Raw genomic sequence first — 19466 nt, 5'->3', positions numbered from 1 at the left:
ACTTGGGGACAGTTGAGAGACTCGACCAGAACTGAGAGGCATGGAAGAAGCTGGTTGGTGGCCTGAGCTACAGACGGGACCACAGGCAGAGCTGAGTTTATTTCATGACTATTTGAATGGATGATGTCATCATTAACATCAAAGTTTAAAAGCTTGGGAGACTGAAATGTTTCCTGCACTACGTTAGAGTCAAAAGTTTTGCATGAATTGGGAAATAAATCTATGGGGCACATGACTATAATGGTTTGTTCAGGTCTGGATTAGGGTGCCTGTTGAGCTCCCATTCTCTGCAAGCTTTTAGAGTAATGTCCCATCACCCAAACCACTTCCAACTTTGGCATGATTCTAATAGATGTATTTGAATAAGCTTCTTTTTTTCTTTTCATCTTTTGAATATTCTTTTTTAAATCGTGTTAACTGCAAGTTTTTGTTTCTCCCACAAATTTGTTATTATCAGTTTTGATTTTTTATTTATTTTATTATTCCATTTGTTGAGGAATTTTATTTTAAAAAATGTGTCGTTAAGTATTATGGCTGCCTGGTTGTGCTCTGGACTGTCATCTTGGAGGGCCCAAATTCAAACCATACCCACTGCCAATAATAATCCTTAATCATGAAGGAAAGCCTGAAACTGACATGTCCCGAAGGATCTTTGAGCTATGATGTAATCATATTCAATACAATAATAATCCTTAATCCTGAAGGAACGCCTGAAACTGCCATCTCCTGTAGGATCTTTGGGCTAAGATGTAATAATCTTCAATACATTAATAATCCTTAATCCTGAAGGAAAGCCTGAAACTAAGTCAATTAGTGCATCTACATTAGTTTTCAGTTTCCTTTGCTAATTTTCTTTGTTTTGTAGGACCTACAAATGTTAACGTTACACTTCTATTTTCTTTTTTTAAATAATTTCCAGGCAATCTATATATGGTATGAAATATGAGCGAATATGTGTGTGTCAAACTAGATATTTACATTGCTAGAGAAGTGACTTTATCTCAAGTGCAGAAATGTCTTATTGTCATAAATGGAACTATAAAGTTGTCAGCTGTGTCAGATAGTAAACACGATTGCACTGGCAGGTGAACTACTTTCTGAAGTACTGATGACAAACGCCACCTTGGCTATTTAAGTAGTCAGTGCATTGTTTCACATTGTGGGGACAATCTCCAGTCTTTAGAAGACTTCTAAGATACTACTAGTAGAGGCTTTTGTGTTTCTTAAGCAAGCGATCGTTCACCTACCCCATTTTTAAGTTTTTTAATAGCCTAGTGAAACAAAATAAATTAATCTAGAGTACCTGGAAGCACCAAGCACGTTTTTACAAACAACGGCAGAAATCCGAGCACTCATTCATGAGAAGTGGTTAAAGTCCTGGGAGGAATCCGACAGAGTACGTAGTGTCTGGCAGCATATGCGTCACCCAGATCGCGACGATCCGTGGTGGCGGTTGAGGAGGTCAGAACAAGCAATCATTGCACAGTGTAGGGCGGAACATTGTCCTGTTGGCCGGCTCCGCCCGAGCTATGACTCCCGATGCCGTCACTGTGAAGAGAGCGTCGAAACAGTGTCGCATATCTTGTACGAGTGTCCCTAGCCCAGAGAGCTAAAGGGCCGGGGGGGGGGGCGTGTCTGAGCAGTCACTCGACTTGTATGGTAGCTACGAGGCATTACGCCGAACGGCCCAGTTTTTTGCCAGAGCACTACGGGAGGATTGAGTCCTTCCTGCTCTGATTTTTCAATAGGAGTTCATCTCAGAGTACTGAGTATATGAATTTACGAAATTCAGAATCCTCCTTAGCTTCTACTAACATGTGCAATAGAATTGTCAATCAATTTACCGAGGAATCATCATCTCCATAGTTTGTGAACTTTTATTTTACACTTTCTAGAGAAGAATGTACAGATTCGCGATTTGAATCAAATATGCTCTTATATTGCTAGTTTGGTGTTTTGTTTTATGTGTGTCTTGACTAGGTCTTAGTTTTGTATGTTTTTGCAGACGACATCGTCACATTTGACATTGTACTGCAGTGTAGCAATGTAACTGTTGACTATGTTTGTAATAACTTCATGTATGGAACATTGCATGACTTGACAATCTAGCACAAACGTAGTACTCTAGTATGTATCTGCAGATATAAAAGATCCAGTCGCTTTTGCGATACTTTTGTTTACCTCCGCGATGCTTTGTATTGATACTTTGTATACCTCCGCGATACTTTGTGTTGATACTTTGTATACCTCCGCGATACTTTGTGTTGATACTTTGTATACCTCCGCGATACTTTGTATTGATACTTTGTATACCTCCGCGATACTTTGTATTGATACTTTTGTATACCTCCGCGATACTTTGTATTGATACTTTGTATACCTCCGCGATACTTTGTGTTGATACTTTGTATACCTCCGCGATACTTTGTGTTGATACTTTGTATACCTCCGCGATACTTTGTATTGATACTTTGTATACCTCCGCGATACTTTGTATTGATACTTTTGTATACCTCCGCGATACTTTGTATTGATACTTTTGTATACCTCCGCGATACTTTGTATTGATACTTTGTATACCTCCGCGATACTTTGTGTTGATACTTTGTATACCTCCGCGATACTTTGTGTTGATACTTTGTATACCTCCGCGATACTTTGTATTGATACTTTGTATACCTCCGCGATACTTTGTATTGATACTTTTGTATACCTCCGCGATACTTTGTATTGATACTTTTGTATACCTCCGCGATACTTTGTATTGATACTTTGTATACCTCCGCGATACTTTGTATTGATACTTTGTATACCTCCGCGATACTTTGTATTGATACTTTGTATACCTCCGCGATACTTTGTATTGATACTTTGTATACCTCCGCGATACTTTGTATTGATACTTTGTATACCTCCGCGATACTTTGTATTGATACTTTGTATACCTCCGCGATACTTTGTATTGATACTTTGTATACCTCCGCGATACTTTGTATTGATACTTTGTATACCTCCGCGATGCTTTACTTCTGCACCATGTCATGAACAGATGATGGCGGTGATGTGGCCCCAATGGTTTTATCCCTCGACCAATTCAAACCATTTTAATTGGTGGTTTAGTCAAATAAATTAGCCAATGTTCTTTGAGAAGCACACCAATCAGTAAGTTGTAGTAATACATATGCGAAACAGCAAAGAAGAATAATCAAGCTCGAATGGATGCAGGACTAGCTCAGCATGTCTTCAATGGCAACTAGAATACTTTAACTTAAGCCAAAAAATTAGTTCCGGTTTATTTTTATTTTTTTGTTTGCTCCAAAAATAGATTTCTGAAGACGTTATTCCAAGTTGTTTTTTTTCTTTTCACGTCATGTTTTGACAGAATATTTTCATTGTAATGACATAGCGTGAAGGATTTGAATCTCAAAACACAAGTACATTTTTTTTTATTTGCTCTCCAAACACCAGATAGGAATGCTATTGTTTGCAAAGATCACACGTTGACGAAGGTGGTAACGGTTGAGGAAGGTGGTAACGTTCTGACTGTCACCTCTTGTTCCATGAGCAAAAGTCTTGACTTCCTGAACACATGACGCAGCTCTGCTTTGGGTCACAGCTACACGCTCGATTGATTTTGGGTATAGTCGAGCATGTAGTTCATTCACGTTTGGTGGGTTTATTCCCCCCCTGTAAAAACTGGAAATGTTCTCCAATGACCACTCAACTGGAAATGTTCTCCAATGACCACTAAACTGGAAATGTTCTCCAATGACCACTCAACTGGAAATGTTCTCCAATGACCACTAAACTGGAAATGTTCTCCAATGACCACTCAACTGGAAATGTTCTCCAATGACCACTCAACTGGAAATGTTCTCCAATGACCACTCAACTGGAAATGTTCTCAAATGACCACTAAACTGGAAATGTTCTCCAATGACCACTAAACTGGAAATGTTCTCCAATGACAACTAAACTGGAAATGTTCTCCAATGACAACTAAACTGGAAATGTTCTCAAATGACCACTAAACTGGAAATGTTCTCAGATGACCACTAAACTGGAAATGTTCTCAGATGACCACTAAACTGGAAATGTTCTCAATGACCACTCGACTGGAAATGTTCTCAATGACCACTCAACTGGAAATGTTCTCAAATGACCACTAAACTGGAAATGTTCTCAAATGACCACTAAACTGGAAATGTTCTCAGATGACCACTAAACTGGAAATGTTCTCAAATGACCACTAAACTGGAAATGTTCTCCAATGACCACTAAACTGGAAATGTTCTCAAATGACCACTAAACTGGAAATGTTCTCAGATGACCACTAAACTGGAAATGTTCTCAAATGACCACTAAACTGGAAATGTTCTCAGATGACCACTAAACTGGAAATGTTCTCAGATGACCACCAAACTGGACATGTTCTCAGATGACCACTCAACTGGAAATGTTCTCAATGACCACTCAACTGGAAATGTTCTCAAATGACCACCAAACTGGAAATGTTCTCAAATGACCACTCCTTCTGTTTTGGTCATGTCCATTAATTGTCAGGCTGACTACTAAAACTGCTTCTCGAGGCTCCCAAAGACTTCCGGGAACAGTACCAGGGAAAACAGCAGGCAGAGAAAGCATGGGAAGACATCAAAGAGTTTGCGGGACTGTCATGGAAAGACAGACCGGAATGGAGCAAGCAAAATATACAATAACTTTAAAAAAAAATGCAAAGCTTATTTAAGGGAAAGAACAGCAAAATCTCCACCGTATACATCAGTACTATGAGGCTTAACTCCCTTTTTTATATGTAACAAAATTAATTTATTACCAATTATTGACTAACTAATTTGTAATTTTTTAAAAATTAATTGATGTATTGTAATCTACTATGAATAATTGTGCAAAATGTCTACTTGATCCGAGCATGGCAAATGGGAGAAATAACGTGTTCAAGATTTTTACCAGACAGACAGACAGACAGACAGATGGAATGAGTTATTAGATTTGTGGTCGACAGACTGATGGGTGAATGTGAATTAACTTGTTGTCTATTGCTGCTCACAAAAAGTTCAAATCCGGCCCTAAATCTCCCGAGAAACTTGTAACACCGTAGTTTAGTCTGAAGTACATTACAAAAGGACTTGAAAAACAGCATTGGCCGCTTAAATGTTTCTACCTTTGGATCTAGACAAAATGTATGGCGTGTCGTCATTAATAACATAATGACTAGGCGCAATACTTTCAACGGTATCGATAATGTTTTTGTTTACACTATACTTTCGAATAGTATCGATAGAATTTCGTTTACCCAATTGAAGGTAATGGAGTCCTTGTCACCTCCAAAGAATGTCATTGTTCGATTGACCTCGGTTAGCAGATGACTGTTTTGAACATGTTTGTTGTTGGCGTATTAAAGATCCGCTTCTCGCTCATTCCTAGACCCACAAATTTTTGGCATAACTGGGTCATTGACGCCAGAGATCGAAGGCAGATCAGTTAGCGATCGATACGAGAGATCGTTCTGTTCCTGTCCTGTGGAGATAGATCAGTAGGTGTGCATATGACTGGCGTTAGTCATTAATGGCTCCGAGCTGACGTCTCAATTGTAGGTGTAAATATGGGTTGTCTCCTTAAGGTGTGCTCTCTCTCTCTCTCTCTCCTTCTCGACCCTCCACCCACCCCCACCTCCCCCACTTTCATTTGTGTTGATCGCAGCTCCTATGAAAGGAGACGATAATCACGTTGAGTGTTCCTTTATGAAAACGAGGCCCAACACGAAAGTATTTAAAAGCGTAGCAACGGTTATTGTCATAGTCCACCTCCAAAAATCTGTGCGCTTTTACAATCTTGGAAATCTTGCGGGGTACGAAAGTATTTAAATGCGTAGCAACGGGTTATTGTCATAGTCCACCTCCAAAAATCTGTGCGCTTTTACAATCTTGAAAATCCTGTGGGTGTATTTGGTAAAAACATCATGGCGTGGGATGAAATAACGTTGGTTCATACTAAGTCTGTGCATAAAACGTGACAATGTTTACTTAGTCTCTGGTAACCCTGAACTGACCTCACTTCTTTCCCTTTATCTTGATCCAAAATAGTTGAACATTGTTAGTCTTTTCAAACACTGATTTAGACTAGGTTTCCCCTCGGCCACTCAACACCGGGATGTCACGAGTAGATGCACCGAGACACGAAATCACGCGGAAACAACGCCCTAGCAGTGTGAGTCACATTTTTGAAATGCAATACATTGTTTCAGTATCTAGTATTGTGGGTTATTGCTTTTTGACTGGGTTGTGGTGTGAAATTTAAAAAAGGCTGATAAACTATCAAGGGCTGGGGTCGTCTATGGAACAACTAGATCAGGGCCGGCGTTAGGCAAATGGAGGCTCTAGGCGAAGTGAATAGGGTGGCCCCAAATGAAATAGAAAAACAAAACAAAACTACAAAACAACGAAAACTACACAATGATTTTAAAATGTTTCCTGTATCTAAATGAACAAATACAATTCTTAAAGCGGCGACAGCACGAATGGGTTTCGTGGACGATTCATGATCACCAGACTAGAAAGAACGTTTGGACTATTTACCACAAGGAAGAAACAATTTGGTCCTCTTAACGCAAGTAGATCTATACGTTTGTGAATAGCCTTGAAATATAGTAGAGTCCGTTAGAGATATGGTAGTAGACATAGAGACATAGATTCTTGCTATGTAAATTTCGCAAATTTTTTTCTATAAAAATAATTTTTGAGTCCTGTGCGAGGCCCCCCACCAATCGGAACCGTAGGCGGCTGCCTAGTTTGCCTATGCCTAAGGCCGGCACTGACCAGATAGGCCAGTTAACTACCTCACTCTAAAGTCATTGTCAGTCACAATCACAAATACCCGGCTATGGAGCAGTACTTAAAAGGTGAGCAACTCATTTGATCAGTGCCACCGGGGGGGGGGGTAGATATATTGCAACGTTAGTGCAATGGTAATGGACCTCATTCACCAATCGTAAACAAACAACATTTAGCCACGTGGTGCTCTATCTCTTCTATATAATTTACGATCTCATGTTTAATTCATGATGGTTGTCACGTGACAGTTTTTCCCCGTTGTTTTATCAATAAGATCACGTGACTAAATGTTGTTTGTTTACGATTGCTGAATGAGGTCCATTAAAAGAGAAACAGTGAATGTAGAGAACTATCACTGTCGCGATTCAAGAAATCTTTAGTAGTAACTAGACATGTAAAAGTAGGTTGACATTCGGTGGTTTCGTTTCACACCCACGCAGCAGCCTCTCCAGGCTATTTCTTTAGGCTGACAACAACAAACCAAAAATTTCTCTTCAATCTTTGTTTTCGTTTCTTTGACAGAGCGAAACTGCCGTGTGTCCCACGTTCGGTTGTAGACTCTTTTTTTGTGTGGAAACATTAGGTCTAATTACATCTAGTTTGTTTGGAGAGATTTCCGTGAGAGCGAAACTTGGCACGAAACACTTTAGGATTTGGGACTTTGGGTTAGGGTTAGGGGCTTAGTTTAGTTTAGAGAGTATATATGTTTATAAGTATTGAGAATTCTCGTTTAGTTAAGAGTATATATGTATATAAATATTGAGAATTCTCGTTTAGTTTTAAGAGAGTATATATGTATATAAATATTGAGAATTCTCGTTTAGTTAAGAGAGTATATATGTATATAAATATTGATAATTCTCGTTTAGTTAAGAGAGTATATATGTATATAAATATTGAGAATTCTCGTTTAGTTAAGAGAGTATATATGTATATAAATATTGAGAATTCTCGTTTAGTTTAGAGAGTATATATATATATATAAATATTGAGAATTCTCGTTTAGTTTAGAGAGTATATATGTATATAAATATTGAGAATTCTCGTTTAGTTAAGAGAGTATATATGTTTATAAGTATTGAGAATTCTCGTTTAGTTTTAAGAGAGTATATATGTATATAAATATTGAGAATTCTCGTTTAGTTTAGAGAGTATATTTGTATATAAATATTGAGAATTCTCGTTTAGTTTAGAGAGTATATATTGAGAATTCTTTTAAGTGACAGTAAAGAAGTAAGTGACGTAATCAGACAGACTAATGACGTGGCAGGAGTAGACCCTAGAGAGAATACGGTTTAGGCTTGGAAGAATATGCATGGAGTTCTAGGAAATCTCGATGGATTTAGAGACATAGGATGATCACCCCATTATGTAAAGAGTCATCGTTGCGGTCTTCCCTGGTCTTATCAAGTGTTTCGTTTTGTTGAATGGCTTTGTCCTTGGATGTGTTCAGATTAGAATAAGTGAAGTACTATCATGTAATCAGACATAAACATATTCGGACATTATAAAAGTGTATACATATATATTTATTACAGATTTTTTTAACAATACTTTAGGTAACCAGAACTATAATTGTTAATATTTGAACTTTATTTAAGCTGATTTTAATAGTTGAATTGTAAGATATATTTTCTAACGCCCCGTCTGTGTGTAGAGGGACGTAATCCTTGTCAGATTAAAGGGTTCGACGTGACCCAAAGCGTACTAATTTGTTTATATTGATTTCGGCTAGAAAGAAACCAATTCATTCTCAGCGATGACTTAGCATGCATAAGGTATCCTCCTTTTATGACGTCCATGCGGGAAGATTTGTCTACGTTGGACTCACGTGACCCCAGATAAGGATGTCACGCCCGACCCGTCTTTTTTTTCTTTCTTTCTTTTTTACAGACCATCACACATCGTGAGACTCGCTTATAACCATAAATACAGTGGTAGTAGTAGTGGGCTACCATTGGCAATTGTGTGTGTGTGGCTATGATAATTCAAGGAACGTCTGCTGAAACCATCATCTTCATTATATACATGACCAGGAAACCTTTTTTCCACCAAACTGACTCTGTTTGTCTGGTACAACTCTTGTACACGTTATTTTTTCCCGTCTTCCCGTCCTCGGATCAAGTTGAAACTTTACACCATCACTTATTGTTCCTAACTAAATAGGAATCAATTGGAAAAAACAACAACAGATTAGCTAATTAAATAATGGTAATTAATATAATTTTGTTTAATATCGAAAAAGGAGACAAATTGTACAGTTTTGAGATGTATGACTGTAAACATGGGGTTATTCCCTTTAAGACACCGAAACTTGAGTACAACTGACAAATGCATTGAGTTTTTGTTGATAGGTCAGAAAACGTGTATTTATATTATGTGATGGATGTTTATCCTGTACTGAAGTCAACTGTAGTTGTTTGTTAGATTTCAATCCATTACTCAGCAAGCGTTTGGGTTTCTTGTTCGGGTGTATTCAATGTAGTTAAACAACAGCACAAAGATAACACACATCTATTTTTAACAAGTGAAAAGATGTGGTCAACACTGATGAACAATGAATAATAAGTTTAATCCAATAAAAGGCCACAGTCAGAGTCTCTGTCAAATAAAACACGTCTTTACCCAAGAGAATCCTATTGTTAACTGATTTTCCAGTCTCTAACCCAAAATATCCCATGCGTCACTAGTCCCGTTCAATAAATAACTAATACTATAAACTAGGTGCCTAACAATTATATAGACTTTTTTACTTGTATGCGGCCTATTTTTAAAAAATGCAACTGATGCACATGTGACACGACTATTCCGTTTTAAGCGCAGGACGAAGCATAACGCTTTTTAAAATATAAAAGATACTGGTGCATTTAATATTTTCTTGCTTGTTGGCTAAACTTTCACCTAGCTGCGCTCAGTATCGTCTTCGAAGAGATACGAGTCTCTACTCGCGATACATTAGCGCCGACGTAATTGCGTAGCTGTCGGTACACTTATGTAAATGAACAGGTTATACAAATAAGCGAGCGGCTAGTCATTGTATAGACACATTTGGATTCGGGATTATTTCAAACTGAACCCTTATAAAGTATTTCAATTCACTACGCCACTTTGTCGAGCAGTAAGTCGTTTAGCGCAGTTAGTTCTCTCTTGCTTCCTCCGTCTCTGACCTCTCCAATCTTTGGCAAATCTTTCATACACATCGCCCATCCATGTGATTCTGAGTCTTCCTTTCTGGGTCTTCCGTGTTTTTTTTTTGCTAACAAAAAATGTTTGTGGTTTCCAAACCAAAAAAAAACAACAAGGTTACAAAAGACAGTTTGTGTGGAAACACAAACTCAAAATCGGCCCCCGAAGTAAAATGTTTTACATAATTCGGATAATCCTTCGGAGTTGAAGATAGTTTACTTCCTAGTCCAAACCTCCCGCAGGACGACGGGGGATGGGAGCAGGCAGGGTTTGAACCTTCGATCGTCGATAAATCCAAACGACAGTCCAGCGCTCAAACCGCACGACCAGTGGTCCACCCAGGTAGGCTTCAATATTTTCAGAAAGAAAATCCGAATGAAATTATATCAAAGACAAATGAGAGATAAGAATGGAGAAAGAAGGTTAACAGATCTTGTGTAGTGCCTTAACCGTCCCGAAGATCAAAGGATACGTGAAAGTGAATGTAAAGTTAGATGTGAACCTGGCCTAACTAGTTTGTGGTCTATAGGGCAGATGATGTAAAGTTCATCTGTTTTTGTGGCCTACGGTTAACGAGGGTGTCATGTAGCCAGCACAACGACCAACCGCCTATGCTTTTCCCCAACTAATGTCAGGTACCCATTAGAGCTGGGTAGACTCAGAAGTTGAAAATCCCAGTCTTTACCAGGATTCGAACCCGGGACCCTCGGTTGGAACTAAATAAGTTAATTGTTTTGAAAAGGCTCAATCTCATATTCGAATCCTCAAAAAAAAAAAAAAAAAAAAATTCCGCTATATAGAAAAAATGTTCACGAAAATGATGTTTATAAGATTACTATTCGTCTTAAATTAGGTCTAACATATAGTGCATACTAATTAGCTTTTTCTTATAAAAAACTGCTTGCATAATTAATTTTAAAAATTAGAATTTTCGCTTTCAGGAAAAAAAAAAGTAGCCGTTGCATCAGAACTTTGAATGGTCTAAAATATTGTGAAGTCGGATTTTCAATATCTCTTCTAGTTTACGAGATCTAAACGGGACGGACGGACAGACATTTCGCACAAAACTAGTAGCGTCTTTTCCCCTTTCGGGGGCCGCTAAAAAGATGAAAAAGGTGAGGTGCGGTGGCTGAGTGTTAAAGCGCTTGGCTGTCGAACCGTGGGTTCCTGGTTCGAATCGCTTGTGAAGATTGGGATATTTAATTTCTGATCTTTTGTGCGCCTCTGACTAAAGGCGGTTGGTCGTTGTGCTGGTCACATGGCACCCTTGTTCACCGTGAAACATGACCTTTACATCATTTGCTCTATAGATCGCAAAGTCTGAAGGGGGAACTTTCAAAGGAAAAAAAAAAGCCTAGGATTACAATCTCATTTTTCTTGAAAACTGTTTGAAAAAAAACAACAACTTAGTTTTGGTCAAAGAAAGCTAGGATAAAATAATCTGTTTAATCCTTAAGTTATTACTTAAAATCACTAAATTTAGAGCCACTTCAGGACAGAAGGCTCACAAGCAACAGAAGCAAAAGTTTGCTCCAAAACGACCCCCCCCCCCCCCCCCCCCCCGTATGAAGCTGATGGTACTCTATAATTTCTCACTTGACTTATTAATGCTTCACTATTGCAAGGAGTCTTTCTGGTGAGCTTTGCACAATTAAGTTCTTCTAGTACCAGGCCAGCTCATTTCTACACAAGATGATGCGCTAAATGTACACTTTATTTATTCAATTCCTTTGCTGAGTACAAAGAAACATTTGGGTCGAGTGCGGGAATACCCACCTTCATTTATTTTTAGCTGATTATATTTTGAAAAATAATAAGGCAAAACTAGAGTTTTCATTGTGTGGTCAAGTAGTACATTTTTTTTGTTCTCAAAGATGTACCTAAACTGTCAAATTTTGGGGGACTCTTTGCTGCCTTTTTTTTTTCTAAATCCGTTTTCAGGTTTGTTGAACCCTTTAGACAAAAAAAGAGCTTATAAGAGGCATTGTAACAAAATAAGCAATAGCCTACTACACAATATACTGAACCGTAACATGTACATAGAGAAACATAACCTAATCAAATAGCTCAAAAAAAGACACAAAGATTAAGGCACATTTCGTAATCCAATTACACCTCATAATGAGGTAGTTCCAAATCTCTGACCTACTTTATAAAAAGTCACGTGACTGTGGTCTTGTACATGGCAATGATGGCAATATCTTCCTATGATAAGATGTAGATCTAGATTTAGTGCTAGCCTAGATCTAGTAGACCTACTAAATAATCCTAAAAATTAGTGAATTATTGTAACATACTTTTTATTACTTAAAGATGTATAGATCTAGACTATCTTTCATGTTTAAATTACAATGAAATCAATGAGGTCATTAATGTAAACAACACACCCACGTGACTGAGAAGAGATCCGGATCCCCATTATAATCATAGCATTGAACGGGTTGCCTGAATCAGACTTGACTTAGCGGAGTTTAAGTCTCTAATGAACACGCATGGCTAGATTAACACATGGGTGCGTGCAGGACTTAAAATTATCTTCTTTTGAAGGGACGTCTTGTCATTTATAAGATAAACTGCCCAACTGAATGTCATGGACTCGAATCCTGATTCCGATATTATTTCTGAGGTCCGCCTGCATCCTTCTGGTCTCAGGTGGTGAACGTAACGTTGTGCTGGCCACATGATACCCTTGTAAACAGTTGGCCTAGAACCAGATAACCGTAACAATTATCAGACCCATGGACATCACGATATCGAAAGAAATTAAAGTTGAGTACATCGGTTGTCATGGTAGCAATAGCCTACTACACAATATACTGAACCGTAACATGTACATAGAGAAACATAACCTAATCAAATAGCTCAAAAAAAGACACAAAGATTAAGGCACATTTCGTAATCCAATTACACCTCATAATGAGGTAGTTCCAAATCTCTGACCTACTTTATAAAAAGTCACGTGACTGTGGTCTTGTACATGGCAATGATGGCAATATCTTCCTATGATAAGATGTAGATCTAGATTTAGTGCTAGCCTAGATCTAGTAGACCTACTAAATAATCCTAAAAATTAGTGAATTATTGTAACATACTTTTTATTACTTAAAGATGTATAGATCTAGACTATCTTTCATGTTTAAATTACAATGAAATCAATGAGGTCATTAATGTAAACAACACACCCACGTGACTGAGAAGAGATCCGGATCCCCATTATAATCATAGCATTGAACGGGTTGCCTGAATCAGACTTGACTTAGCGGAGTTTAAGTCTCTAATGAACACGCATGGCTAGATTAACACATGGGTGCGTGCAGGACTTAAAATTATATTCTTTTGAAGGGACGTCTTGTCATTTATAAGATAAACTGCCCAACTGAATGTCATGGACTCGAATCCTGATTCCGATATTATTTCTGAGGTCCGCCTGCATCCTTCTGGTCTCAGGTGGTGAACGTAACGTTGTGCTGGCCACATGATACCCTTGTAAACAGTTGGCCTAGAACCAGATAACCGTAACAATTATCAGACCCATGGACATCACGATATCGAAAGAAATTAAAGTTGAGTACATCGGTTGTCATGGTAACAATATGTTCTCTTCCGTTTATTTCGAGTTTGAATGAAACTGATGAAAACTTTGGCGTCTCTACTGTATGTGTTGATCACTGAAAGTACATACACACGTTTCTATTTCTGGTGTTAATTGGTGAATGAATCACGGGGGTCATTGCTGTAGTAATGGTGGCGCTGCCTGTTGGCGCGCTCAGTGTCAGTCACCAGTTTCCCCACCCCTTTCCGCCTTCATCCAACTTTCTCGGTTAATAAAAACTCTTTTATTTATGTATTACTACCATAGTTAATTAACTAATTGCGGCAACAACTACACCACAAAAAAAAAATAAAAAATGGAGCGTTTAATTCTAGTTTGAGTTTTAGATCTAGTATCGTCTGCTTACACAACTGACGTAGCGCGCGCGTAAAAGTTCGCCCCACCCTTTCATTGAGAAGATTCATTGAGACAACTCTGCCCCCTAGTTCCAGGGGGAAGCAAGCTCCGGCGGATGTGTTTAGCGGTACCCATGTAAACGCGGCGGCAAAACATGGGGCCTAGGTGGTCGGTGTTCATTGGAGCAACAGATTGGACCGGTGGAGTAGGCTCCCCTGCTCGCCGCCTGACGCATTCCTGCCTTCTCACGGCATAACTTCTTGAACCCCGTACCATTTTTTTTTTCTCCTCGTTTTACACAGTTGTTGGCCGTTTGCCCGATTGTGAGAGAAGTGGGAAATAAGTGTGTGTGTGTGTGTGGGGGGAGATATGCGGAGTGGGTAGAGTAAAACGGGGGTACTTTTAATATTGTACTTATCATGTAATTATATCATTTTATGTGTATCATTCATTTAGTCTCTGATAGTTTTTTACTTTTGTTGTAGGCCTACACCGTTCGTCTTTTGCAAGCACTCCGGTGGCTTGCAACATGTAACTGGTAGGTTGTTGTTAAAAAGGTTGGCACTTACGGTGTAATCCCTGTGTGTTAGCCATCTCTAGAGCTTGATAGCATCTCATCGACAGGGAGTGGCCAAATTATGTCATTGTCAAATTATTTTTTTTTTAAAGGTTACTTCCCCCTTGCTCGTTTATTTCTTATTGTATTCATCCCGAAAAAAAAAAGTGCATCCCGTGCATGATTTGTTTGTAACGAAACAGGCTCAGTGATTGAGATGGCTGATAGTGCACTCTGTACCAGGAGTGTTCTGTCCAATATAGCTTTCATGTGTCTTTAGGCCCTCTTTACCGTGTCATTCTTGCGGTACATCTTGTTTCTTCAACTGGTTAACTTTGGCATACCTTCTGCAGAGATAAACTTTAAAAAAAAAAACCTATTGTATGTTGGGATACCTGTTAGGCAGAACGAAAGTTCAAATAAGTGGTCTGTGACCTTGGCCGGGGAGGAGGGAGGGGGGGGGCTCACTGAAACTTGGGTAGGGCTTACTAAAACTAGGCCTCTAAAGGGGGCTCCAGGTGAACCAGTTCTAAGCATTGTTTACACTCTATCCCTGGTTTAAGCTCAGTTCCATTCTAAACCTGGGGAGGGGGAGGGTTGGGGAGGTGTGGGTGTGCACTTTGTTTTCCTTACAGACCTGAAGAGCTCTAATGTAGCCAATGTCAAGTTCCCCACTTTCTGTGGTAAAATGTTTTATTTGGATATTATTTACAGCAGCTGTTGTTGAGCACACTTTGATGGTTGTGAGAGCTAGGAAGCTGTTTTTTGCAAGCATGTCAACTTGATAGCCAATTTTGTGTGTGAAGGAAAAAAAAAACCCAAGTTTTTTTTGTTAAAAGAAACTTAGTCTCAAACTCTCTCTTCTGGTTCATCCCATGCCCTTTTGGTATTGGTTCTATAACTTGACTTTTAAATTCTAAATGTACATTTGGTCAAAGTCATAAAGCAACATTTTTATAATAGAGTCTCCAGATATACATAGAGCAATATGAGGAATTAGAATAATTGATTTCACATTGTGATAGCATTTGCTACTGTCTATCTAAACAACTTTGAATATTTATCAGTTTAAGTAAATTCATTCATAAGTTTAATCAGAACCATTTACTCCAATATTTACATTGAATTGAGTTCTTTGCCATTAGCCTCAATTAAGAGTTTTGTCATCTGCCTCATCAAAGTCCTTAGTTTTTGTCATCAGCCTTAACTCTTTTTCTTCCTAACTGACGATACCAATGTTGATTCCACCAGAATGTGGTAAATAATTACGGAGAGAAAGAGTTAACAAAGTCCTTAGTTTTTGTCATCAGCCTCACCAAATTCCTTAGTTTTTGTCAACAGCTCTATGAAATTCCTTGTCAGAAACTTTTAAACTTTCCTTATTAGTCACTAGCAGGATATGGCCGTGGCTTGTGACCATTGTTTGGGATGGCTGCCTGGTCATGCAGTTTGCGCGCTGGACTGTCGTTTTGATTTATCTGTGGTCCCTGGTTCAAACCATGCCCGCTCCCATCCCCCGTTGTCCTGCGTGTGGTTTGGACTAGGAAGTATATTATCTTCAACTCTGAAAGAACATCCAAAACATGTAAAACATTTTACAAACAAACATTTTATTACTGATCCAGTGGATTAGATTCAGATGTATGTCAATCATGGCAAATGTTCACATTTTTTTTATTTTGCCAAAAGTAAAATTTGAAAATGGGTTTACCCTTTTAGCTGACACATATATATACAATTCATGTCAAATATAAAATACTGTGAAAATAGGTTTACCCAATTGGTTAAAAATTGAGATAAATTTAGAATTTTTATTTTTAGGGCCCTTAGGTTGTTGGACATGTCCATCATGATCTAAGGAAAACTTATTCTAAGTAGTATCAAGATTGGTCTAAAAGTTTTGATTTCTATGCGGAACATACATACATATACCTTACATTCAATTACACATTATATAATGAAAATCTTGTATACTAGTATTTTTTTGAATGAAAATCTCAGTTTCTGTAGAGTTACTCTATTAAACAATTGTAAAGCCTACTAGAGGAATCAATAAATATGTTTTTAAGAATGTGAACTGTTCAGCATGCTAAAAGGAATCAATAAATAATTAAGAATGTAAACTCCACAATGTGCTAAAAGGAATCAATACATTACTTCATAGCTTGGTCAAAATATTTTGTCAAGAACTGGAGGACACATGGTTCTAAGTTCAAGTCAAGACCATGCTAGCCATGTCAGCGAACAACGTGATGCCATTAAACAAATGAAATCAGCGTTGGGAAAAAAAGATCTAGATGCGACAAAATGAAGCATTTCAGTTTTGATTACAATTAAACCTTTAAATCCTAGTTGAAGTTGGGTCATTGGTGAACCACTGTTAACTCTTGCACAACTTTCCATAATATTCTCTACTCTCTTTTGTATATTTTTGGTTAAATATATTATAGACACTCTTGAAATAGGAGACAACACGGTTGGCTGGAACAACTGATGACGTAGGACTTAACACATTTAATATAATACTTCCTTACGAATGGAAATAATTGTAATGACATAAGTGCATAAATACAATTAATATCAATCGCAATTTTTTGTTTAAATCTTTTCTAAGGAACGAAATAATGTTATTAACCAAAAAAAAAAACGAGAATAAAATGAGTGTTTTAGGTATTGAAAAAGTGATGCATGTCTTCTCCCTAAACTAAAAGAGTTGTAATGTACTGTCTTTTTTTAGTCACTGAATCTATTGTGACTATTTATCAATAGTGAAATGCATTTTAACTGTTTGTCATTTAATCAAAAGGGCCAAGACTGCAGAATGTTAACAGAATATTTATACATTGATTCTAAGTATTTTTTATTTCTACAAACAAATGTAAACAATGCAGGGGAGGTAATTAGCAAACACTATTTAACTTCAGTTACTGGAGATTTCTTATCACTATTTAGTTCTATCTTGGTTGAAAAGAGTTTGAATATGAGTTTGTTTTAGGGAGTTATTCTTATGGATTTAATTTTTGAAATTTGAGTGCCATCATGCATTCTAACTTGTAATTTAGTGTGTGTCTAAGTTAACTATTATTTCAATTTGGATTAATAATTCAAGAGCATTGCTTGGTTTTTATTTTTTTTCCCCTATTCTTATATATGTAATGTATTACAAATGTATTAAATGTATTAACAAATCAACACCAGCGTCACATTGCTAATCATCATGCTTTTTTTTATCACTATTAACAAGCATGTTTATATTTACTATGTCTTCAGGACTTGATGATTCAAATGGTGAATGGCATTGACTTTCTGCACAGTAACCGCATAGTCCACAGAGATCTGAAGCCACAAAACATTTTAATTACAAGTGATGGAGTTCTAAAGTTGGCAGACTTTGGACTGGCCAGGATCTATGCTTCAGACATGAAGCTGACCTCTGTGGTAGGTTTAGTCTACTTAGGCTTGAGTATGTGTTGACTTTGTTTAACACCATGTCTTGTTGTTATCGAATTTAATGGGGAATCAACATTGTAGTTGCTATTAAATTCTAATTTGATTCGTAAACCTGGTCAGTCTGGATAAATATTTAAGTGAAAAAGGTTGGGCTTTTTCCTGTTAAAAATGGGTGACAGTGAAATAAAAAAACAACAAATTCCTTACAGTTTTACACATTGATATCAACTTAAAAAGAAAATGGCTCTACCTATATTCTAAGTTATTATGAAATTAAAGAAAAACAATGATCACCATTTGGCTTAACTGATCTAAGTCAGTATTGACCTAACATTTCATCCTTAACAAAGGATCCTAAGCAAATAGATGCTATCTTACTAGATTTTTCCAAAGCTTTTAATAAAGTTCACCACCATAGTTTGCTTAAAAAATTAAAATATTTTGGCATTGATGGTCCATTGCATCAGTGGATTAAAGATTTTCTGATAGGGAGAGAACAAACTGTAATAATAAATGGCTCTAAATCAACACCAATAACAGTAAACTCAGGTGTACCTCAATGAACAGTCTTAGGTCCACTACTATTTTTAATTTACATAAACGATTTACCAAATTGCATTAGTTCAGGAACAAAAGTCAGATTATTCGCAGACGCATAATATATAGAATAATAAAAACAACACAAAATACAGAAATTTTACAAAGAGAATTAGATGAATTACAGAAAGGGGAATCAAATTGGAGCATGTCTTTCCACACAGAAAAATGTCAGTTATTAAGAGTAAACAAAAATTAAAACAAATTAATTCCTCTTATCTTATTCATGGTAAACCAGTAACACAAACTAAAAATGCAAAATACCTAGGTGTTATAATAAATGAAAAACTGTAATGGAATCCCCAAATTGATGAAGCTATCAAAAAATCAAACAAAGCATTAGGGTTTATTAAAAAAAATTTCTATAAATCAAATAAGAACACAAAACTAAAATGTTATTTAACCTTGGTTAGGCCAATAATAGAATATGCATCCTCTGTTTGTATCATATAAGATAAGATAACAACTGTTGTTGAACAGTAAAATGTTGCAATTGTTTCTTGAAATTTCTTGGTGCTGTTTAAATTCTATTTTCATAGTTTCCATTTAGTTTTATAATTATGCATTCATTAGTGCTGCTAGATGTTGTCTTTGGGAACATTACATAGGTTTAATTCTTATGTAATTAAAAAGTAATGAAAAGTATTATACTTTTAATTAGTTTTTGTATGTGACTAATTAGTCTTTGTATGTGACTAGTAGATGGACTCAGAAGTTTGATGTGCCTCTCATAAAATTAAAAAGAAGAAAAAAAATGTTACATTATTTCACTTTACGGATGTCATGTAATATGACTTAATTTATCACTATGGTCCCAGGTTTGAACTATGCCAACCTGCTGGAGGTTTGGACTAGGATGTAATAATTCTCATTTTGG

At 37.1% G+C, this 19466-nt stretch overlaps 1 protein-coding gene across 4 annotated transcripts in view; it reads left to right on the top strand.

The window, feature by feature from the left end:
* Nucleotides 1–19466, top strand: part of LOC106060252 (cyclin-dependent kinase 4-like) — a 46781-nt gene that overhangs the window by 17721 nt on the left and 9594 nt on the right. For all 4 annotated transcript variants that reach the window (XM_013218055.2, XM_013218058.2, XM_056003955.1 and 1 more), the window contains exon 5: nucleotides 17813–17980. In XM_013218055.2, coding sequence (XP_013073509.1) covers nucleotides 17813–17980 — 168 coding nt within the window. The remainder of the gene's footprint in view (nucleotides 1–17812; nucleotides 17981–19466) is intronic.

The sequence above is a fragment of the Biomphalaria glabrata genome, chromosome 11 (genome assembly GCF_947242115.1).
Source record: "Biomphalaria glabrata chromosome 11, xgBioGlab47.1, whole genome shotgun sequence".
Taxonomy (NCBI): Eukaryota; Metazoa; Mollusca; class Gastropoda; family Planorbidae; genus Biomphalaria; species Biomphalaria glabrata.
Note: the sequence above shows the minus strand (reverse complement) of the source record. Positions and strands in the feature narration are given on the sequence as shown.